Below are 26,700 nucleotides of genomic sequence, written 5' to 3' on the forward strand. Positions count from 1 at the left end.
GATCCAAGATCTACTCGCTCAACCACAGGCTGGTCAACTAGCTCGGACTGGCTAATGACCAACTTAGACTAGTTGGACAATCCGTGTTTCCCAAGACGAAGCTGGTTTAATCTGTATTTTTCCAGTAGTGTTGTTCCACACGGACCTTACCAGTGTTAAAGGGTTAGTTCACCCAAAAATGAAAATTCTGTCATTAATTCCTCACCCTCATGTCGTTCGACACCCGTCAGACCTCCGTTCATTTTCGGAACACAAATGAAGATATTTTAGTGTAAAGCTGAAGCTGAGAAAGGCTTCAGATAGGCCTCCATTGGCATTCAGTACATTTACACTCCCAAGACCCATAAAAGGCACTAAAAACGTCGTTACAAAGTCCATCTCACCACAGTGACTCTACAATCATTTTACGATGCGACGACAATAGTTTTTGTGCAGAAAAAAATCTAAATAACACCTTTATCCAACTTGTTCTTGTCGTCCGTGTATGCCTCCACGACGCATGCGCGAGAATATGACGCAGATCCGGCGTTCGGACACATGACCCAGAAGCGATTTGTTTATAATCAGAGGAAGACGCGCGTGTCTAAGCTGTTGAATTCTACATTGATCTGCTTTAGGTCTCGGCGTAGTTCTCAAAATGGGGCTAAAGTGTGTATTTCATGGATTCCTGAACGCCGGATCTGCGTCATATTCTCGCGCATGCGTCGTGGAGGCACACACGCAAGACAAGAACAAGTTGGATAAAGGTGTTATTTTGATTTTTTTTTTGCGCACAAAAACTATTGTCGTCGCTTCGTAAAATGATTGTAGAGTCACTGTGGTGAGATGGACTTTGTAACAAAGTTTTAAGTGCCTTTTATGGGTCTTGGGAGTGTAAATGTACTGAATGCTATTGAGCCAATGGAGGCCTTTCAGAGCCATCAGATTTACACTAAAATATCTTCATTTGTGTTCTGAAGATGAACGGAGGTCTGACGGGTGTCGGACGACATGAGGGTGAGTAATTAATGACAGAATTTTCATTTTTGGGTGAACTAACCCTTTAACATCAGCGTGTGTGTGTGTGTGTGTGTGTGTGTGTGTGTGTGTGTGTGTGTGTGTGTGTGTGCGCGCGTGCATGTTCATGCATGATGGAGAGCTGCTCCTGGTTTGTCCACACCCGCGGGATCTCACTTCCTCACATGCGTCCAGCGTTTTTCTACAAGATTAATGGAACGTGCTGGCGAGGCTAATTCGCTGTTAATGGGGTTTACCGAGAACAGATAAACCGCTTTTGAAGACATTTTCCCCATCCTTGCTCCTATGGGCCGCTGTCCTGTTATAAAATATGGATCTCATTCTACTACAGTTACAGTGGGACCTGTTTTGCATATCACATGATGCATGCAAATGTGTTTGATGTATACGGAATCAGATTAATTATTAATGAGGAATCCATGCTATCATCTTTTTTTACATTCCGTGTTACTCTGTTGATGGTTAAGATGTGCTTTGATCATGTGACGTTCCCATAAGATTTCCAGATCTTGGAGTTTTACATTTCTGATCATTTATTAGTGAATTTGAGAGTGCTGACTTTTCAATAACAATGTGCTATGAGCGAATAAACAATATTAAATGAACGCTGAAAAAACTTTTATTACCATAGAAATTAAATAGAAGGAATTCACAGCAAATTATTCATTTTCTTAATCAGTGTTAATTTCAGTATCGGTCTCGTTTTCAGGTGAAATATTATTCAAAAGAAATTATATTTTAGCAAAATTGTATAAGATTTAAAGACTTTTATCTTCTTCATTTTTCCAAACCAAATTTAGTGAGTTCTGTGCTTAACCACACACACACACACACACACACACACACACACACACACACACACACACACACACACACACACACACACACACACACACACACACACACACACACACACACACACACACATACATATAAGAATAAATAAATGAAATGCATAGAAAATATGATATATACACGTTTTTGAGAATAGATGTGAAAATGCACTATCCAAACTTAAATCGCTGTAATTCAAGAATACTGTAATTCAGGAATATTAAGTTTGGTCTTGTTTTAAAGAAGACACTCTGCAGATTATTGCTGAAGTGAAAGCAATTCAAAAGATAAAAGTATGAAAAGGTTATGGAAGTTTAAATTTACTGTAAATTAAAATTACTGTCCTAAATATTTTTTATTTTATATTAAATATATATTTTACAAAAAACATTTTACTATAAAATTACTATAAAAATCAAAGCCAAATGTCTAACCAAGTTATGTTCCAAATTTGAAGTTGATATCACAAAAATTAATTTTGTTTAGGCGTAATACCAAAAATAGCCACTGGGTGACATATTCCATAGATTTTTTTAATGCATTTTCCTGTAACAAATTACAAAATTTCTGTCCAAATATCACAAAACAGTTACCAGATATGGAACCTTGAGACTCAGACCTTTCCGACGATATGTGTTTTGTCAAGATTAGAAAAGACTTTTATAATAAAGTAGTTAAAATAAATGTTGTAATATGAAACATGACACCGCCCACAAGGGGAGCAGCCCGCTAGAAGAATTTAGTGTACTGTTTCCATGGTAATGCAACGTCCGATTTCAAAACGGTTTTCACAGGATGAATTTTGAGTTTGCAAGCTTTTGAATGATACCTAATTTATGATAATTACTAAAGATATATGATACGAAAAAAAGGCGATTAAAAAAAAGAGCGCCAGGCGGGACGGTGACAGTTAATGGGTTAAAACAAGGGGGAAAATTATAAATTCATTGTGTGTGTGTGTATATATATATATATATATATATATATATAAATATAAATATAAATATAAATATAAATATAAATATATATATATATATATATATATATATATATATATATATATATATATATATATATATATATATATATATATATATATATATATATATCTCAAAACACGCTGCTTAAAAACACACACACACACACACACACACACACACACACACACACACACACACACACACACACACACACACATATATAAGAATAAATAAATGAAATGCATAGAAAATATGATATATACACGTTTTTTTGATGGTGTATTTTAATAAAATAAATGCAACCGTAAAAATAAATAAACTTTCAACATAATTTAAAAAAATTTGAGTGGTAGTGTATTTGTAATGAAGAAAATGTGCAAGAAACTCTTCTGTTCACTAAGTAACAAGCAGTCACATGAAAAGTGATGATTTCCGTTCCTCACCGTGTTGTTCCTCTACAGTTCTCATCTGGAGAAGAGTCTGCAGATGCTGATGGACCGCGTGGATGACATGAGTCAGGACATCATCAAGTACAACAACCACTGCCGCAGTCTCAGCAAGCAGCAGCAGCAGAAACATCAGGTGATCCAGCAAACACGGCCTTTCACTTACAGATCCACCGCTGAGAAAAGTGTGCTGGAGACCATTTGTGTGTGAGCAGAATAACACAGAGTAAGAGAAAAACAATGTCTCGTTGTGCCTTTGGATGTCAGAAAGGGAATGTAAAAAACACGATCTTCATATTCATAGAATTACGTCGTCGGACATGAGGCTAAACGCAGACATTAATATGGTCGCATGCCACAGACTGGGCTGATGAAACCTATTAAAGCATGGTTTTGATGTGGCATGGAAGCTACTAGGGATGCCACAATTCTCAATATAATATTGAACCGTTCGGTACGGCATTCACGGTTCAATACGCGCTTGTGAATTGCGTTTTTTTCGGTTTCGCATTTAATTAATTATTTTTCTACAAATTCTATCATTTGCCTCCATCCCAATACTGAACAACACAACATACATTCACATGACACGTTAGGAGTAGAGTTATACTCACGGAACACTAGAGTTATTCACAATCACCAAAGTTCATTATTTGCATGCGTTTTACAGCCTTGCCGGTTTCATTTGCGTGTGCGGTTTTAACATGCGCTTTTCAGAGCGCGCGCACTAAACGCCTGTCAAACACGTGATTACTGGAGTCTTACTGCGCTAATACTGTCAAATACACACAAGGTTAACATAAACACAGTCGGTTATGTCTAAAGTGAAAGTAAAATCGCGTGTGTCTGTATATTAGATGCACGCAGGTCTTAAATTGACAGCAGCGCAGCCTATAGTGAACACGCTGTCCTTAAAGGGACAGTTCACCTCTAAAACGATGTCATTATTTACTCACTCTAATATTGTTTCAAACCTGTATTCATTTCTCGATGACAGAATTTTAATTTTTGAGTGAAATATCCCTTTAATGTTAATACAACAACAAAAGACAAAGAGAAAATCACTCACTGCTCTTGACTGAAAAACTAATACAGTAGCTTTAATAAGAATCAATGTATATTTTATAGTGAAGTCTATGTAGTGTTTTATTTTTACATTTATTCATTCAATTTCATACTTAAATGCTGCTGTACAGCTCTGAGCTGCCAGTGTAAATCTTTATATATATTTATTTTATATTATCCAATACACTAGGAATGTGTACAAGGGTTTTTTTAAGTAAAGTTTTAAGTTTAAGTAAGGTTTTTCAGTTATTTTAAGTAAAATAAAGAAAGAGTATTGCAATAAAAAAAAAAAAGTATTTTTTCTCTTTAACCTCTTGCTGTTCCTGTCACCTAAGAATAGAATAACAAAAAATGTATGTGACAAGCCATCAGAACCGAACCGAACCGAAAACCGTGGTTAAAAACCGAGATATGTATTGGACCGTGGACTAACTGTATTGTTGCATCCCCAGAAGCTACACAAAGTCAACAGACGCAGACAGCGTCCTCACAAAAGTTTGTCAATTGCATGTTTAAAGGCGTGCCAGTTTGAACATTCAAGTGATTTTACACCATTCAATAACATCAATATGGAAAACATCATGAGCTGTTTTCTGTGACACAGCGAGCCGATCCACGTCATGCCCTGAAGACGACAGATCACTTTCACTTGCGTCTTCAGTTAACTTTGTCAATTGTATGTGTTTTAAGTTGGCCTATCAATAGATTACAGTTTTTAATTGCGATAAATCGCACACATATCGTCAAATTAAGCATACACCATTTATCTCATTAAACACATTCATTTTGTCATAATTTGCAATATCCAAAGTAAACAATCAGATTGAAGGTGATTCTCACTAAACTGTATTTTCTGCAAGCTTTAAGGATCATTGGAGACTCCAAAATTACACCAAATAACCATATAATTATATTATATAATACATTTATACCTAAGCACCCATGAAAAAAACATTACATAAAAAATGTTACAGCATTCACAGTGTGTACAGATCAACAACGAGATTTGTTTTAATTTTAGACGAGTCAAGCTGCGATACCGAACACCGGACTGCATAAACCTACGATTACTAATCACAACAACATGCATATGACAAATCAAACATTATCCTTCCTGAATGTGTGTGGAAACAACGTGAATGTACTGTGTCTGCACTTGGGATGTTAATGATTAATCGATGATCGATTAATTGTGGATAATACATTTAATCGATAAAACCTATCGATCATGGATTAATCAGGGTTATGCCGCTCAACCGCGAAACATGTAAATCAGACACGAGGAATAATGATGCGAGCGCGCCGGAGCTCTGTTTTGTACCATTTTACAGCTAGAGTTACACCTTCATCTTGACTACATTGCAATCATCCAAATAATGAAATTGCGGTAGACAATGTATTTTGCGGCACCATGAAATAAACAACACACACACACACACACAGTTAAATTAAGTCTCAAATGTACATTAAGTTGTGTGTGACAATAGGATCCGTGTCATGTCAGCTCTTAAAGTGACAGCAGCCTAATAAACCTGTCATTAATGCATTAAAGTTAATCAAAGAACTTGACTGAATAACTTTTTGTAGCTTTAATAAAGATTAATCTATATTTAATTGATAATTTATGCAGTGAAGACTGTTTGATAACTTTATTCAATTTCTCTATATAAACCTACCTGTTAGACCCACCTGAAAATCTGAAAAGAGCAAGGTTACATGGGTCAAAAACTATGAAAACAAGAACTTTTTGTGCAGTAAAAATCTGAAGAGGTCTGACATGGGCTGAAGGATAAAATTGAACCCTGATATATTGAAGGCTGGGGAAATGTGACATTTATTAAAATGGGTTTATGAGTTGAGTATTTTATGTTCACTTAAATTAAAAGTTATATTTTTTAAAGCCTAATAAATGTTCAAATTGATAGCCTCCAGTTATACAATAATGCTGAATGGCTGAAAATGAGGGGGGAAAAATCAATCAGCATCAATATTGGTATCAGTGACCTTCATTCATAAAAAGATGCCATTAATCAAATGTTTAAAATATACTGTCTTTATGTTGTTTCTACATTACGCCATTGTACATACTGAGTTTAAACGTGATAACTTGCGACAAACTCAACAGAGATGTACGTCATATTTTTAATCAATCAATTTCCGGTTTGTTTTTCACCAAACCCTGTTGTGAAGCTCCAGAGCACTTGGAATATACTAAAGCTGGTCGCTATTCACTGCCATTATATGGACGAGCGTGAGCGAATATTTGTACAAATGATTCTTTTGTGGTCCAAAAAAGGGCATACGGCGTTAGAATAACACCAGAGTGAGTAAATGACTTAATTTTTAAAGCTTTATTTTTTAGTTTTAGTTCAAGTCCCCCTATAGTCAATAATTGTATCCCTTAAAACTCATCTTTGATCCCCAAAATTACAAAAAATTCTTTGTGTCTTAAAATAGCTTGAATGTAACTCGACACCCTTGATTCATTTAGTAAACGCGGATTCATGAATATGCAAATTAGCCCCGCCCCCACCGGCCAAATTGACCTCGGACACATAACGGTAATTCATATGATTATCCTTTTGCTTGACTACATTATCAAACCGCTAATAATGTGTTGCTAATGTTACACAAACCATGTTCCCGTTCGCCATCTCACTCTGACTTCAGTATCCGTCAGCATCCTTAGAAACGCTTTGAACAACTCCAAACGTCAGTGGAGAAAGGCATATAGTTCATCATAAATCGTATATCTTGGCTTCTGTTGAGGCTTCAGAGAAAAGTTAATGATATGCTAAAGCCCCGCCCACATGTTGACGTGATTGGTCACAAGGTAGTTTGTATATGTCAGAGACCCTTGTACATTCTTCATTTAGGAATTACATTCAGGGTCTTTGGGGTCTCCACAGACCCCAGGCAACAAAATGTAATTTTGTAACAAAACAATTGTTTTGTTTTTTTTTAGAACAAATGTAATTTTACTCTGTTTATTAATGTTTTTACTCAACATCTGTGCAGTTTTTGGAGTATTTATAATTATTTTTTCATTTATATAAATAAATTAAAAAACATTTTTTGGGGGGATTTTCACACAAAATCTGTTTTTTATGTGAAATTCACTTTATAAAAGACCCAAATTTCTAACTTTTATTCGTGGGGATAACATGGATATTTGACATGGTTTAGTGTAAGATTTTTTGGAAAATACAGTAAAAAAAGAAAAGTGCTATTTGACTGACTGAAAGACATCTTTTCTCAGTTTGATTCATATCTAAATGTTATGAAATCACAATTATAACAATTAAAATTTATTAATTTTGTCAAAGTTTAGCATTTTTTTGTACTGAAAAAACTTTTTTTCAATGATGTTACATTATGATTAGAATCAAACCTGAACAAGAGAAAAGTTGTAGTCTTTAGAGTTGATCATTTATTTCAAACATCTGATTTTCTTATAATTCTACACATTTAATCTACACTTCAGTTCAGTTACTAACTGTAACAGAACGAAAATGAACAGAAATGAACAGTTATGTTACATATTGAGTAAAAAATACACATCATGAACATCAAAATGCAATGAACTGAACAGCAATAACAAATGTATTCGTGTGTGTGTGTGTGTGTGTGTGTGTGTGTGTGTGTGTGTGTGTGTGTGTGTGTGTGTGTGTGTGTGTGTGTGTGTGTGTGTGTGTGTGTGTGTGAGCATGATCATTTTGCATTGTGGATGTTTTATGCATTGTTGGAAGTGTGCCACTTCATTTCTGTATGTGTGTTCTGTGTTGTTTCTGTTTTTGAGGATGAATTTTGTCCATTTTCTAAGCGGGGTCTCTAGAGACCCTGAATGTGACTTTTTTTTAACTTAAAAACAGATATTAATCCAATTAAATGTTTTATTTGTAGATCTAGAGAGTGTTGACAACCGTACAAAGTCTCATGCCATTTGGACAAAGGGAACTTTTGTATTTTTATTTGAGCAAACGTCCTTTGGGGTCAGAAAACCCCAGAAGACCCGGGTTAAAGCATATTAAAAACACCACAAAGACATATAAACAACATTAAACACTTGATTTTCAGCACAGGGCGACTTTAACGATAATATCCCTGCCTTTAAGTGATCAGATTTTCACCTGGCTGACTAAAGGAACCGAGGGATGGGAGTGAGCTGTGACGCTGACACACTTTGATGATCTGGTTGGATGAGAGCTGTCATAAGCATGTAAACGCTAGTTACTGTTAATGGTAGCTTTGCTAGCTGGTGGGAAAACAGGCTGTCACCACACAGATCACAATAAGGGGCTTACGCCGATGGGGCTTGATGTTTCACTCTTGATGTGATGCTCTGGAAGATATAATTATATCACAGTCGTAATTGATGAAACCGTGCGACTCCAAAGCCAGGAATTATTTCTGAGGCTGTAATCAAAGCTCTGTTTCCCAAACTCAGGGTTGCACTTTAGAGGCTTTTTTACTCTTAAATCAAATTAGGTAATGCACAGTATAGACAGTATTTTACCTCAAAAGAAGGTACACAAATAGGAAGTTATATTTTTGCATGACAAAATCTAGTTTTTTTTTTTTTTGCATTGTGACATTAAACACATTTCCATTCACCCCAACGAATGAATACAAATGATTAAATAAATACAACGTAAATTCATTTTATAATTTAAAAAAAATAAAAAAATAAAAAAATATATTTACAAATGAATAATTCATCATTTCTAATCTGCTCATTTGGTGAAGACATTTATTATCTATATAAATAATATATTTACTTTATATGTTTATTAACATTCATTCTTATTATTATCAACTGATTTTTAAACGTATTAATTTATTTAAATAAAAAAATTATAATCTGTCTGACCCAAATAAGTTGTAATTTTGTAAAGTGCATAAGCTGATTTTTATTTAAAAAATAAACAACTTTTTTATTAGTTTCTATATTCTCTATGCAAATTAATATGGTTTCTTAGTTATTTAAATATGATTTATTGACTTTTAACAGATTTTTTTTCAGGGCTCTTTGAGGTCAAAAGAACAGCATTTATTTGAAATATATAATATTTTTTTAACATTATAAATGTCTTTACTGTCACTTTTGATCAATTTAATATTTTTTGAATTCATAATAATAATAATAATAATAATATCAACTGATTTTTCTCAAGGCTCTTTGAGTCGAAAGGTCAAAAGAACAGCATTTATTTGAAATATAATATTTTGTAACATTATAAATGTCTTTACTGTTACTTTTGTTCAATTTAATATTTTTTTAATTAATAATAATAATAATAATAATTTCAACAGATTTTTTCAGGGCTCTTTGAGTCGAAAAGTCAAAAGAACAGCATTTATTTGATATATAATATTTTGTAACATTATATAATGCCTTTACTGTTACTTTTGATCAATTTAACGAGTCTTTGCTGAATAAAAGTATGAATTTATTTAAATAAAAAATAATAATAATCTGTCTGACCCAAACTTGTATTTGAGTTGTAACTTGGTAAAGTACACAAGCTGAATTTAATGAACAAAATAAACAAACAAAACTTTTTAATGGTCCTTAAAATAGTATCTATGCAGATGAATATGTTTTCTTAGTTATTTCAATATAATGTCTTGACTTGTGTGACTGCAGATTGTCCCGTTGAAGCGAGAGTGTGTGGGATCTGAGATTTATTGAGTGTCTGTGTATCAAGGTCTGTATGAGACTGTAATGGCCTTGCTGGACTTCATGATTGATTGAAGTACATGTGACCTCCCAAACTCCTCTGATACCGTATGACACAGACATTCTCTCTTTATTTACTCATTGCTTGACTCAAATCTCATTCCCACTGCTCGGCTGCTGTTAAACCCAGCATCAGTCTTCTCTGGCACGGCCATCTCAGAAGCTGGAGGTGAAAGGTCAGAGTAACCGTGTGCTCTCTTCCTCCCTGTAGTATGTTCAGAGACGGCAGCAGGAGAACACGCAGAGACAGAGCCGAGGAGAGCCACCGCTTCCTGAGGAAGACCTGAGCAAGATGTTCAAGCCTCCACAGCCGCCTCCACGCATGGACACGCTGCTCATCGCCAGTACGCCATCCCTCCTGCTGACACTTTCACTCACATTAGCATACATACCAACAGTGTTGGGGAAAGTTACTTTGAAAAGTAATGCATTACAATATTGCGTTACTCCCTTAAAAAGTAACTAATTGAGTTACTTTTTAAGAAAAGTAATGCGTTACGTTACTTTTGCGTTACTCCCATAAAAAGTAACTAATTGAGTTACTTTTTAAGAAAAGTAATGCGTTACGTTACTCCCTTAAAAAGTAACTAATTGAGTTACTTAGTTACTTTTTAAGAAAAGTAATGCGTTACGTTACTTTTGCGTTACTCCCTTAAAAAGTAACTATTTGAGTTACTTGGTTACTTTTTAAGAAAAGTAATGCGTTACGTTACTTTTGTGTTACTCCCTTAAAAAGTAACTAATTGAGTTACTTAGTTACTTTTTAAGAAAAGTAATGCGTTACGTTACTTTTGCGTTACTCCCTTAAAAAGTAACTATTTGAGTTACTTAGTTACTTTTTAAGAAAAGTAATGCGTTACGTTACTTTTGCGTTACTCCCTTAAAAAGTAACTATTTGAGTTACTTAGTTACTTTTTAAGAAAAGTAATGCGTTACGTTACTTTTGCGTTACTCCCTTAAAAAGTAACTATTTGAGTTACTTAGTTACTTTTTAAGAAAAGTAATGCGTTACGTTACTTTTGCGTTACTTTTTCTCACCTGGGCTGGGCTTGTTTTTGTTTATAACAAAAAAGTTATATTTTTGTGCAATGATAAAGACCTCTTCATACCAAAATTGAAATAATAAGCCTGAGGTAAAAATAAGGTAAAAATGCGAATTCCCGCATGAACAGTAGAGGGCGCAGCTCTGGATAATGGAAGAATGGGATGCATGAGAAAAAAGTTTTACCAATAAAAACAAAAAATCTAGTAATTTTCATTATCAAAGGTCAGCAGCAAGACATTGGTCAATTAAATATAAAGGTAAATGCATAAAAATATTTTTTTTTTTTAACATTTATTTATTGGAGGTTTGCATAGTACTCTGATTTTGCATTTGACTGATTTTATTCATTTTGAGGAGAACAGAATCTTTATTGTGCAAGTGAGATGAATAAATGCTCATATTTAGTCTAGAACTACAATAACCCTCATGTTCACACACACACACACACACACACACACGCCTCTGCACTTATTTTTCTCAACATGGGGGCAGGAGAGCTGTCAGTCAAATTAATGTGAAAAAGTAACTCAGATATTTTGTTGTAAATTTGAAAAGTAATGCGTTACTTTACTAGTTACTTGGAAAAAGTAATATTATTATGTAACTCAAGTTACTTGTAATGCGTTTCCCCCAACACTGCATACCAGTCCTTCCAGAAAAATGCGGCTTTTTTGTGATTGTTGCGGGCAAAAATCCTTGATTATGCGGCACGTTCTCGTAAAAATGCGATGGAAAATGTGGGATATTTATGCGATTTGCAAAAACTGTGGTTTGATGAAAAAGAGAATAAAAGCATTACATCACAGAAGGTGCTGGGAATATTTAAGTTCTCATCTTAAATTCTCATCAAGTTCTCACGTTTTATTGAAGACCTTAATAAACACACGGCTCACATTTACAAAACATTGAGTCAAACAAGTTCTGTAGTTTTACAAAAGGAATATGCTACAACTTCTGAAAAAATGAATAAATTACTTCCTGGTATATAGAGGTAGCTTTACAAAACAGACATTTGAGTGCTTCCAATGCACAAAGTGCAATCAAGGGTTAGTTCACCCAAAAATTAAAATTCTGTCATTAATGACTGACCCTCATGTCGTCCGTTCATCTTCAGACACAAATGAAGATATTTTAGTGTAAATCTGATGGCTCTGAAAGGCCTCCATTGGCACGGTTCACTCTCAAGACCCTTAAAAGACACTAAAGACGTCGTTTTTTATGTATGCGTCGTGGAGGCACACACGGAAGACAAGAACAAGTTGGATAAAGGTGTTATTTTGATTTTTTTGCGCACAAAAACTATTGTCGTCGCATCGTAAAATTATTGTAGAGTCACTGTGGTGAGATGGACTTTGTAACAACGTTTTTAGTGCCTTTTATGGGTCTTGAGAGTGTAAATGTACTGAATGCCAATGGAGGCCTATCTGAAGCCTTTCTCAGCATCAGATTTACACTAAAATATCTTCATTTGTGTTCTGAAGATGAACGGAGGTCTGACGGGTGTCCAACTACATGAGGGTGAGTAATTAATGACAGAATTTTCATTTTTGGGTGAACTAACCCTTTAAAGTGGCTGATTAGTGTCTGAAGCCAAATCTCTCCCAACACAGTGTTAACCATCTCCTCCTCCTTTCATCTCATTTGGATCTGAGAAGATTTGGACTGGTTCCTCTTTTCTGTCCTGTGGAGTTGAGATGGAGGGAAGGAGGTGTAATTTATGAGGCACATTACAGAGGCCTTGCCAGAGATTGATTTAGAGCAATTGTTTGTAAGTTGTTGTGGAGGCAGTATATTACAGATCGGGTGATGTGTGTGTCATGTCATCTTGTATCCTGAACGGCTGGACTTTATGTAACTCCAGAGTCCTGCTGTTCTTTGCCATCTTTGATTTTTTTAGTAGCTGAATGGAAACACAAAGATGTGCATAAATGATAAAAATGCGCTCAATTGAGGTGGATAACTTTTTTTATCCGATAAGAAGACATGCACATAATCTACGATGGAAACACATTTACTGAATAAACGCCTCGATTAGCAACAAAAGCCTCACGTGACTTCGCCTCAGCAGAGGATGTGATTGGATAACCAATGGACCAATGGCATCGCAGCATCTCAAATGTTAGCTCTGACACGCATGAATCAGTTTCCCAGGAAGTGACAATTTTGTTCTTTTGAACACATGGGATGCGCAGAGGTTTTATTTTGCACAAAAGCTAAATTTGCACACTTTGGATGGAAACATAGCTAGTGAGAAGTTTAGGTAACGCCCACCATTGTGCACTTCAACAGCCAATCACATTTAGCAATTCAGTATTAAATAATACATACATAATGATTATTATTAAATAATTAAAAAGTAATATTATTCAATATAATGTGATATTAAAAAATACTTCAAAATGATGTAATATTTAAATAAAATAAATTATTATATTTAGATTATATTTAATTCACTTATTATTATTGTATAGTATATGCAGATATAATGATAATATTTTTTTAAATATGAATTAGTAATTTTGAATATATATTTAATAACACTAATAATATACCAGGTAAGAAAAATAATATACCAATACATTAATATATAAATCATTTTGAGCATATAATACTTAAAATATGTACTTTAACTTAACTTAAAATATTTAATTGTATTTATTTATTCATTTATTATCATTGTATATGTAATAATAATATGATATGCATTGTATGTATATATATATATATATATATATATATATATATATATATATATATATATATATATATATATATATATATATTGTTTATAAATATGATACATATTAAATATAATATTTAATACAAATAATAAAACTGTATCCCAGCTGTAACATTTACCACCAAGATCAAAAGAGACATGATGGCATTAAGTTAATGTTATCGCTCACATCAAGAACGATAAAGATATCGTTGGAATCAGAACGATTTTATTCAGCTGATTGATGATAAAAACACTGTCAGCCAATCAGAATCCTTCCTGCTGTAATGAGCTCGAGCATTTAAAGTGACAGACAAGCACAGAGCGATATCATCCACTGGTGTGGACACTAATATAGTTATCTTTAGTTATCGTTCTTGGTCTTGAGTATTTGTATTGCTGTGGTGAAATTGCCTTGTCTTTCTAAATGTGATTTCCCTCCATCTTCTCTTCAGGTCAAATCAACACGTACTGCCAGACCATCAAGGAGTTCACGTCTCAGAACATGGGGAAGCTGTTCATGGCTGAAGCTCTTCAAGGGCCGAGTGTTTAGACGGAGGACGCTCAAGAGTCCAGTGCTTTTCCTCTGGCTCATTTTAATATAGTCAATCGGTTTGATGTTTTTAAGTTCACGTTACCGGACCAAAACGCAAGTATAAGCTTAACAGTTGTTTGAATTCCCATCAGACAGGTGGTTTTATTTAAGCATGTTGTGTGTATCTGCACAGACCACACGCTGAACAGTAATGTGTGTAATGTGTCAGTAATGTGTGAAGGGATATTTGGGAATAAATCGGATCGTGTCCAGTTTTTTGGCTTGAAGTTCTCATTGAAGCGAGAGATATTAGGGATTTTAGTTTTGTCTTGTGGCTATTTTACACTTGCCTTTTTGATATAGTTCTTATGTCTACTTGCAGAAAAAAGTTTAGAGTTAATAATTTCTCTATATTATAAAAATATCTATAAAGATATGCTTGTATGAATAAATATCTTTATTTTTAATATATATAAAAAAAACTTATGAAAAAATATAGTTTATATATTCCATCCATCCATGCAATAAATACAGTACAGCACCGGTCAAAAGTACTGTACGTTTTTTTCTAAATAAAAGTTTAAATAATAAACATATTTTTCTGCAAGGGATTATTAAACTGTATTTAACCTGTTAACTTCTTAACCCGCACCGGTTCGTGGACGGGGGGGTTGACGGAAGTGGGGGGGTGTGTACTTTTATTTACTTTTGTTTTATACAAAATATTCAATCAACTATCACAAACTATGCATCATTTGAAAGCTAAAACACTCAAGATTCATGTTCTGAACTTGTTTTTGCAATAAATACACCAGAGAGGAAAGGGTTAAATGAAACCCTAAAGGACCAGCCATGTAAACATTAGAAAAATATTAGCGATACTCATCTTTCATCTCCTGTCGTTCAGATCAGATCGGACGAATCCAATAAACACCCGCATACATCTCTGTGTAAGAGTCCACTCTTCAAAATGCATCCCACTTTTTAATCCAAAACAACGAAAAAATAGGGAAAAAACTAAAAATCCTCCGTTGTTTGCAAGAGAGTTTTGAGTTAGCGTGATCAATCATGTCCATTTTCAATGAAATATCGATTCTATTCCGTGTCTGGCAAACTCCCCCTGCTAGAATGGCTTCTCCCACGTATTTTAAACCCTCCCCCGTCTCTCTCCTTCAATCAGAGACTCTTCTGTGATGCATCATATAGAGGAAGTGCCTTACAGGCTTGGTGAGCTGTCAATCATTGCGCCCATGGTTTTCGTTGGATAAAGGCACTCGGTGCCCAGCCAATGCCTTTCCAACAAAGGTTTGATTGATGGACTTAGTAACCAATCAAAAGGCATTATCTTGCGCAGTTTGCGTAAGTAGGCTTTGGTGAATACAGTTTGCGCGCTGGCTGCACGTTCTCCATGGCGCAACTCCAGTGGAGCGCGCTGTCTCTCACTGACGCTTCCCATCAGCTAAATGAGTTTTTTACACTTTGTAATCTCTGTAAATAGTTGCTTTAGTTTTTCAGTAACTGTTTATCCATTATAATTAGTAGTATATTGCAGTTTATTGCAGATTTATTTGAATGAAAAACTACTCTTTACAATAGCAAATGTTCTGAAATAAATGGCCTTTTTGAAATGACGCCTAGACTTTTCTTGACATAAAAGCTCACAGAAGCCACATTACTGAGAGAATCATCCTCATATTTGAATCATGACATGATTAGACATTCAGTTTTATATTTAAGTTATTTTCAGGCTCTTAACATTAAATTATAATATTTTTTTCCCTAAGTGAATACAAAAAACAAAAAACGTGAGTCACTTACATGTATATTTACATGTATATTACTCTGTTCCCATATTACTTTGAGTTATTATGACTCTTGGGTAGCAATATTTCAAGTGTCTAGTTTAAAATAAGACCAGGTTTATGAATATAGACCATAGGGTTTAAGAGCTGCAGACATTTTCATTTGGGTATATCGTTTTCAAAAAATTCCACAAAAATGGGGCGCTTGTTAAGAGGTTAACTGTCACTGGCCCACCGGTGGGCCCATTTGAAACAATTATATCCTATATTTATCCTGATCTAATGTTGACAAACTATATATCATTGGAAAGCTTACGAACTCAAGATTCATCCTGTGAAAACCGTTTTGAAATCGGATTTTGCCTTACCATAGAAACGATACTCTAAATTCTTCTAGCGGCTCCTCCCCCTAGTGGGCGGCGTCATGTTTCATATTACAACATTATTTCAAATACTTTATAATAAAAACGTTTTCTAATCTTGACAAAACGCATATCGTCGGAAAGGTCTGAGTCTCACGGTTCTATATTTGCCCACTGTTTTGTGATATGTGGACAAAAATATATACATTTGTTACAGGAGATTGCATAAAAAAAATCCATGGAATTTCGATGACACCCGGTGGCTATTTGTGGTACGGCGCCTAAACAAAATCTCATGGGAACTTCAATTTTTGTGATATCAACTTCAAATTTGGAACACAAATTGGTGAGACATTTGGCTTTGATTTGATAGTAATTTTAGAGTACAAATTATTTTGTAACATATATTTTATATAAAATATTTAGTGCAGTACATTTGATTTACATTACATTTAAACTTTCATAATCTTTTTATACTTTTATTTTTTGAAGTTATTCCACTTGAGCCATAATCTGCTGACTGTCTTCTTTAAACTGAGACCAAACGTATGTCTATATTCCAGAGCATTCTTAAATTGCAACCATTTAAGTTTGGATAGTGCATCTTCATGTATATTTTCAAAAAGGGGGTTGACGGTTAACAGGTTCCCACGCTTCTTGAAAGTTCTTGAATTTCAGACACATGGATTCAAGGCCTAGAAAGTACTTGAAAACAAACATAGGTCATTGAAAGTGCTTGAATTAAGCATGAACTGCATTTTGTTAGAGTAGCATGTGCTATTACAAACATTGGCCTTCATACGCAGCCAAAGCCAGAACAAAACAGCGTTATAGGAGGAAGCTATTTCAATATATTTCTGCTGTTCCATTAGCGCCATCTACTGTCAAAAGCGCTATTCGGATGGTAATTGTTTCTCGTGGGGTCATAAGGTGTTTTCATCATTGACAGGGGCTAGTCTGTGATTTTATTGCCGCCCGAATCCAGAATGTCAGTGTTTTTCTCCCACCACCCGCGTCGAATGACCTCCAGTTTTAGACAAACACCAAGGACGTGTGGTCATTTAATTTCCGTCTGAATCCACATCTCTTGAGTTTTCAAGAATATATCACTTCAAAATTCACTGTTTATATCCTCTTTGACCCCTGCAGGCCACCGTACGGTTGCGCTTTGCTGTAATTTGGATGCATTTTAAAGATCTAGACTTTCATTACTGAAATGCTGTCAAGAATATACAAGAGCAATATTTCATCACCGCTCAATTGGGAATTGAATTGGGCCGTTATTACGGCAGCGATTATGTGTTAAATATAATATATGTGCAGATCTTAAAAGCCTTCAAATTGATTTTTAAAAAGGTACATGTACAGGTGATCTAATAAATAATTTTGCATATTTTTAATGCCTAAAAATTAACTTTTGTTTGGAAAATTCATGTATACAATATTATCTCTATATTTTGATGTTTTAATTAAGTAATGATTTATAAAAAGAAAACTAAAACTAGTGTGAAATAAATGTTAGAAGCAGGACTAAGAGCTGCAAACTGCATCTCTCGTTAAAACTCGCTCGCTCGCTCTTGTACTCCAGCCTCTTTCCTCATTGGATTTTGTAAAATTGAAAAATTGTATTTTAGTTGTCAGTATATGCTTTTAGCGTTACTGCATTAATGATACACACAGGTACAGTAGGTATTTGATATATTGGCAGTAACACACACACCTTTATCGTATTTGTGCCTGATTTCAAATAAAAGGTGCTTTAAAAAGTCCTTGAATCTGGTGTTCATGAAAGAGTGGGAACCCTGTTAATACTTTTTCTGCTCCATTTCAGGGCAATTAAAAACTAAAAAAGAAAAGTCGGTAACACTTTACAGTAAGGTTTCTTTAGTTAAAGTGAATTAAGAATAAAAAATACGTCTACAGCATTTATTAATCGTATAATCTTAGTTAATTTTAATTTCAGCATTTACTAACACATTATTAAAATCAATCATATTTCCCAAGAGTCTTTAGTTTGATCATATTTATAAAAGAACCGATTCTTTCTGAAAACAGCCGAGTCCGTGGAGGCGTGCAGTGGGCGGAGCTAAAGACACACACACACACACACACACACACACACACACACACACACACTATAAGTTGGTGTTGTTCACGTTATATGCGCTTACGCACCGAAAACACACACATTTGATCAATTTCACTCACCGCCTGCGGTTTCCACTCATGACCGGGAACAAACACACACACTTACAGAACTCCAGACACACAAACTGCATCCACTGTCCCCTTAACACTGGGTTATTTGTTAAGGTGATCTTTCCCTCACACACACACACACACACACTTCTTTAGTGACCTTGTCGACGGCTCCCATAACCCGAACGAAGCTCGATGATGGACGCGCTCTTGCTCTTGGTCTGGTGTGTGTGTGTGTGTGTGTGTGTGTGTGTGCTCATCCAGGAGAAGTGCCCATATAAGGAAATCCCGCCCTTTTTGACGTCATACAGCGCCATATTCAGAAAGAAAAAAACTTTTTGAAACTTGTTTGAATCCTGAAGGAGTGTATTTGGCACAGAAATACTCCGTCATACGTCCAACTCGTTAAATGTTGTCCATGTTTATCATGAGAATCAACTCTAACAGTGTAAATAAGGCAGAATGCAGGAAATGGCATCAGACCCCTCCTTTAAAAACCCTCTGCGCTCTGACTTTATGAACAGGAACAAATTGTATTTTTGCAAGACGTGACAGATTTTTCTTTTCCGTAAAATGATTCAGTCAGAAATCACACTCTAATTATATTAAATGGGAAAGGAGCAATTTTGGGGATCAAAACAGTCGGTGCTTTTGGGCCATTGTGTGCTTTTAGCCAAATATGGACGTGAACCGTTACAGTAATTACAGTACAGTGCTATAACGCTGTCAGTCTGGAGCCAGACATCCATCTCAACCCAATGTTCCCAGCTGTAGAGCGACACTGGGGTTTGGTGACTTCCCCGCCCACCTCCGTCCGCCTCCATCCGCCTCCATCCACCCCTACAGTCATTAGCCTTCACAGAATGTATTTTTACATTTATTTCCACTTCACTTCAGGTGATTAAAGCAGATAAACCATGACAATAAAACTCTTGAACCCCAGCCGCTCTGATGGATGATTGCAAAGAGTTTCAGTCGTAATTGCAGCGACGAGCTTCTGACATCTGACGACGTGCCCGGCCTTTCAAAGAGGAATGTGTTGGAGCGTGCCATCACATTACAGCTGCGTAAAGAAGAAGAAAAAGAAAATGCAGAAAAAGTTCCAGTTTTCAATGCCCTTTCCATGGCACCTTCTGCAGAGGAATGACAGTAATCGCAGTTATAGACCTCGTGCCCTCGTAATTAAACACCACATCCTGTCATGAGGGAAAGAAGGACACCGCTAAAAGATACAGTTAATCAAATACTAGAAATGATCATCTTTAATAGATGAAGATATGTCAGGGGTCTCATGACTGACCAAAGGATCAAAAATTCCACGTCTTCTACCATAAATGTTCATTTTAATATGTATTTATAATTTTGATATATATATATATAAGTATATGTACTGTACCAGTCAAAAGTTAATGTTTTTGAAAGAAGTGCTCATCAAGGCTGCATTTATTTGCTCAAAAATACAGCAAAAAACTTAATATTGTGAAATATTATTACAATTTAAAATAATGTTTTTCTATTTTAATATACTTTAAAATATAATTTATTTCTGCGATGTAAAGCTGAATTTTCAGCATCATTACTCAAGTCTTCAGTGTCACATGATCCTTCAGAAATCATTCTAATATGATATTAATCTAATTATCAAATATTTCTTATAAAATATAATTTCAATTAAACTACTAAAACAATACAAATATAATATTGCTAATAGCTAATATTTTTTTAAGGAAATCTAAAAAATAAGGCTAATTTTAAATATTAATAAAACTAACTTATATATATAAAGTTAGTTTTATTAATATTTAAAATGTGCCTTATTTTTTAGATTTCCTTAAAAATGTTTTTAAAATGTTTAGTAATTTCATAATATATTATTTTTATTGAATATATTTAATTTTGTTATCAAATATAATTATTAAACAATTATAAAACAATACAAATATAATATTGCTATCATAATTGATATATATATATATATATATATAAAATGCTTAAACAAAAATTAAGGAAGTCTAAAAAATAAAGGCTAATTTTAAATATTAATAAAAAATGTATATATATATTATATAAATTATAATACAAATACAAACCCCATTTATATTTAATATTATATATATATATATAATTTTTTTTTCCTAACAATATACACTACCGTTCAAAAGTTTGGGGGCAGTAATTTTTTTATTTCTTTTTTTGTTGTTGAAAGAAATTAATATTTTTTCAATTAATACTATTCAATTAAAGTGATGGTAGAGATTTATATTGTTAGAAAATATTTTTATTTTGAATAAATGCAGTTCCTTTTACACTTTTTATTCATCAATGAATCCTGAAAAAAGTATCACAAGTTCCATATATTAAGTTTCAAAAATTGATAATAAATCATGATATTATAAGGATTTCTGAAGGATCATGTGACACTGAAGACTGGAGGAATGATGCTGAAAATGCAGCTTTGCATCACATAAATTATATTTGAAAGAAAAAATAAATGCAACTCATTTTTCATGAGCAGAACTCAAAGATCTAAGGCTTTTTCTCTGTACACAAAAGGCCTATTTCTCTCAAATATTGTTCACAAATGTGTCTAAATCTGTGTTAGTGAGCACTAATCCATCCACCTCACAGGTGTGGCAGATCAAGATGATGATTAGACATGATTATTGCACAGGTGTGTGACTTATGCTGGCCACCATAGTTTTATCACACAGCTCAATGCCACAGGTGTCATACATTTTGAGGGAGCGTGCCATTGGCATGCTGACTGCAGGAATGTCCATCAGAGCCGTCATTTCTCTACCATAAGCCGTCTCCAAAGGCGTTTCAGAGAATTTGGCGGTACTTCCAACCGGCCTCACAACAGCACAGCCCAGGATCTCCACATCCAGCATCTTCACCTCCAAGATCATCTGAGACCAGACAACTTTTGACCGGTACTGTATGTTTTCTAGCAAAAGGGCATTTTTCTAGGACGATTACATAAATGCTCATTTCAGAATTCATTTGAAGCTTTCTCATATCACACCAAAGTCTCTTTATCTCATTGAATTGATAACCAATGCATTAATAACTACCTAGATTTACCATAGCGCACATTTAAAGGCCTGGTGTGTTTCCCTACCGGTTAATCTAGAGCTGCGCTATCTTGAGTCCTCACAGGTGATGAGCTGTGTTTGAATCTGCATTAATGGAGGGATGAATTTCTCCCTAAAGCCTCATTGATCTGTGTGTGTGTGTGTGTGTGTGTGTGTGTGTGTGAGCGAGCGGGCGGCTCAGAAGACATTGATTTGAGAAGCTCTAGTAATGGAGCTGCTCATTAGGAGTTTTCTTTGAACGCTGCCATTGTGTTTGTTTTAGGCTGGTAAGCCGGAGGTGCTACAGCTTTTGTTCTATTATTGATGAAGTCCCACTTGTTTCCACATCTTCCAGGGCGTTTGCTCCACGAGAAGTGTTTGATGTGTGTGTTGGTTGCACCTGCGGTAAGAGGTCGCGCTTCACTTTAACAGTTTGTGGCATAAATACACCTTGGCGTCTCATTACTACAATTTTTTTTTTTTTTGGCGAAATTTCATGTTTTTGTTGTGATAACTGATATTAGACTATTATGTAACACAATTAAAAGGGCTATATGTAAGAATTTCCATGTATTAATCACTTTTTTTTGCCAGTGTGTGAACAGCTTGTAACGAAATGTAAAAAACGAGAAAACCTGGAATTGTGTTTTCAAACTCTAGTCTCACATAGACAGATCTATAGTCTCCAAATATACTTTATAATCAATTTTTAATGACCTCATCTGTCGACATGATGCTGGTGCAAACAGATCCACATCACTATGATCAGATGCTTTCTGAACTGCTGTTTGCTGTCATTTCGGTCATGCCACGTCACAATGAAGACGCTAAAGACCAGTGTTGGGCACGTTACTTTAAAAAAGTAATTAGTTATAGTTACTAGTTACTTCTTACAAATAGTAACTGAGTTACATCATTTTAAAAGTAACTAATTACCAGGGAAAGTAATTACTGCGTTACTTTTTTTTTTTTTTTCCAAATGTTCAAATATGTCAACTTGGATGCCCCCAATATTAGATATGTTAAATGAATGAATTGGACACTAAATAGAATAAATTATTATTATAAAACATTGTACATTAATGTGCACTATTGTAATGTTGCTGTGGGGCAATGTGAGAGACACCTATCAAATTCAATGCATTATTGTAAATATTATCAGTAGGCCTACTATAGTGTAAATATTGTGTGAATATTATCCGTACTATACTTTCCTTTGGTAGTGGAGCTCACGTTATTACCTGGGTTTTTAGCCTCTAATTTTGTGGCATATGATGATGAGGCGCTTCAGAATCACTTCCACCGGCGTGGAGAGACTCTTTCTTCCTGGGCATAAGTTGCATGTTACATAAATATTCTTACCTTTCACCTCAACGAGGGAAAAGTAGCGCTTATACTTCCAGTTTGCGAAAGCTACCTTTGAAGTCGTTGGACCATCGCTGAATGTGCATATGCGTGTGCGTCATTGGTGTGTGTGTGTGTGTGTGTGTGTGTGTGTGAACCATAGACCGTGAAAAAAATAGGTGTGAACTCAACCTATCAACTTCAACCTTGTCTCCCACCCACCAATCATCATCAGTTATGTGCAACACCGCACCCACCCCCAACACGCATGGCTGGTGCGCGCGCGCGCGCACACACACACACACACACACACACGTTGCAGGTCCGACTGACAGAGAGCCTGTTCGGATGAAAAGCGCTTCAGTGAGCTCAATTATAGTAGTTTTCTCATTTTTTCCCTCAGTAACGCTAACGGCGTTGTAACGGGAGGAACGGTAATTCGTTTGATTACTCGTTACTGAAAAAAATAATTCCGTTAGTAACGCCGTTTATCTGTAACGCCGTTATTCCCAACACTGCTAAAGACACCCGTCACTATATCGACTCACTGGTGCTCCATTGAGTTCAGTCGTTTGCCCAATGCGTCAGATCAAGATCATTTAATTCTTGATTAAATGATTTTTTGAATATTTAATGGCTACTTTTATACTTTGAAGCAACTAACCTCACTCCTACCCTAAACCTGCACTTCTCAACAATATAAAACACATAACCAGCAAATAAAAGCACCGTCACAGGTATTTATTGCAAAAACTGACCAAAAACTGTATAAAAGTATGAACTCATGTTGCATTCCAAGTCTTCTGAAGTCACACGATATCTTCATGTGAAGAACAGAGTTGATCTTAAAACCCATTTGTGCCCAAAGTTTTCTGAATGGTTTCATGCATATAGTCATGTTATAGTGTCCTATATGAACATGTTCTGCATTTATTTTCCTGAAAATCGTGAATGTGGGCAAATGTGTTGTATGCACCCCTTCAATGTCAAATTTGACTAGGATGAGAACATTTGGCATCCGACTCAAAAATAACTGCTTTCAACAGATCAATCTTTATTCATAAACAAATGTATTGTGTATAAAAGTCAAAGAACATTCGATGCAAACTCAAAAAAGCTGCATCTCTTATCTGTTGAATATGAAAACACAACAAACAACCAATACATTTGTCTTAGAGTGGTGGAATAAAGTGCAGAATAAAGTGCAGCCATTAAGTTGCCCCAACAGGGCATTGTGTATCAAAAAGTAACATGAAAATAAATACATAGAATGACGAAAAATCTATAAAACAAAACAAAAAATAGTCCCATAGTATTCAATGGCTGACTGTAGAAGGAGATTTCATATAATAATGTAAATGTAAACTCATTACTTGTCTGAATGTCCACATTATAATGGAATCATAAGCTACTCGTCATGAAATGATTTAGGGTCCTTGACCGATTAGAATGAAACGCATGCAAACTGGATGAAGGGTCCTCACTATTTGGGCCCTTACAAGACATATTATCATAAAATTAAGGTCTACTGTACAGTAGAGATGTCAGTTAAAGGGTTAAGTTATGTTCTAGGTGGGATTATGAAAGCAAAAAGCACTAAACAAGACCATAAATATTGATTTATTAACACAATATACCCAATTTCCCCATTATGTGTATATAACTATAGTTGCCGCCTGGACTTTTGACTAAGTGTACAAAAAACTATAGATCTGTTGTAAGATTGGTTTTGTTTGCATGATTCTAGAGACCTTATGTAGATGTGTATATGTCAACAAAATTCTTATTAGTAACATGAAAATAACCTTTCTTTGGGAGGGTTTGCCTTCGCTATGCTTCCTGGAAGTAGGGGTAGGAAGTTGGCAGTCTCATGTGACAGGAAGGAAGTTAATACCTTTTTTTTCCTCTTGAAATCCTTTATTTGGTTGTTTTCTTGCGTGTCATTGAGATATAAAACATGGATACTATCTAGAAAAATACTTACAAAAGGAAAATGACAACTATACACTTTGGCAGCTATAGTTGCCGGTGGGCTTTAATCTTTTAATCGCTGATGATACGCCGCTCTGTGAACACACACACACACACCAACACACACACACACACTCAGTCATATCTCATTCAAATGATACACTCGACTCTTTAGCATGAAGCGATCGGTCACTACATTTCACTATGAAATCTGACGTAACGTTTCTTCAGGCGGCAACTTTTGAAATGTGAATGTGTTCATGATCTTCGACGGACATAATAGGTCGACTTTAAATAATTTCTACAATCTATTCCCATTGATTCAGTTAAAATGTTTAATTAACATTTAATTAAGTAGAAATGTCCAAGCTTATTTTAAACTTATCTATATAGAGAGTTAAGATCTAATATCTTATCTATTTCTAAAACCCATTTACTCATTCTAGTGATGAAGGGACATTTTAATTATTACTTAATTACATTCACTTTAGTCCCTATATTACCACACACACACAAGCTTGTATTAGGCCTATATATTGTTTATTTGATTATCAGTTCACATTTCTGAAGGGTAAGCACTTCCTTTCACCGACTGCCAAAAAATATATTTTGTAAAGTTTCTATTTTGGAAAGTGCCTCTTAGTGAAAAATGAAATTGTCAGTTGAGTACATTTTTCAGCTTTTATCCTGTTAATGCTCTGTCCCTGATTCCGAGAAGACTCAAATAATGGTGCGTTTTAGACAGGAGGTTATCAACAAAAAAAAATCTATTTTTGAAGAAGCAATGTTAAGATGTTCTTTGAAACCACAATGGTCACTCGGCTTCCTCTTGACCAAACATCGGCCCACACAAAGCCCACATAAACGCAGGGCTGGCCGTGCTCAAACTAAAAGCTCAGATGAGTTATCCGGTTCCTCCGGTACAACACTTGCCACAGTTTCCCTTAAACAGGAAATTCCTACTTTTCCTCTCTAATATAAGGTCTGTAATGAGTACCTGTCTATAGCATACACACTCACCCGGGCTTGATAACTCGCACTTTTCTATGATCCCAGTACTTTTTGTCCGAAGTGTTTTCTTTGGCGAGATGGATTGAGCGCTTCAGATGCTGATGAAACGGTTCAGTTTTGAATATCAGCACCTGCTGCTTTAGACAAAAAAACCTGAACTAATCGCTTAAAACAAGCGGCTTCTGGAGAACTGAACAACTTTGACATATTTTTTGAATGTTTTTGAATATTGTGTTTATGGAGATGTAGGGGAGACCGGGTATAGTTATAACATGGGGAGAGTTGTAACGCTACCAATTCCACAAATCAGGGATAAGATAGGAGTCACATATTTTATTGTTGCAGCCATTCATTTAAAATAAAACTGTTGTGGCAAATCACTTGGATTACCCTTAGTTTTTGTGCATTTTGTCTACCTACTTACCCCAGTATGTGTTACAACCTACCCCACTAGTGGGGTTGTAACAAAGGACCAATTTGTCGTCATCTCACATAGTCTGTGATATAGTTGAAGAAATTTAAATTGTTACCATTTGTTACAAATTTGGGTACTTTG

At 35.0% G+C, this 26,700-nt stretch overlaps 1 protein-coding gene across 1 annotated transcript in view; it reads left to right on the forward strand.

Moving 5' to 3' along the window:
• eif3hb (eukaryotic translation initiation factor 3, subunit H, b) overlaps window positions 1–14,656 on the forward strand; it is a 118,784-nt gene extending 104,128 nt beyond the window's left edge. Inside the window, exons 6-8 of the mRNA XM_079828950.1 lie at window positions 3,293–3,413; window positions 10,294–10,426; window positions 14,302–14,656. Of these exons, the coding sequence (XP_079685076.1) occupies window positions 3,293–3,413; window positions 10,294–10,426; window positions 14,302–14,399 (352 nt within the window). The 3' untranslated portion in view covers window positions 14,400–14,656. The remainder of the gene's footprint in view (window positions 1–3,292; window positions 3,414–10,293; window positions 10,427–14,301) is intronic.
• Window positions 14,657–26,700: the final 12,044 nt, after the last annotated feature.

The sequence above is a fragment of the Gobio gobio genome (genome assembly GCF_949357685.1).
Source record: "Gobio gobio genome assembly, chromosome: 11".
NCBI classification, from domain to species: Eukaryota; Metazoa; Chordata; class Actinopteri; order Cypriniformes; family Gobionidae; genus Gobio; species Gobio gobio.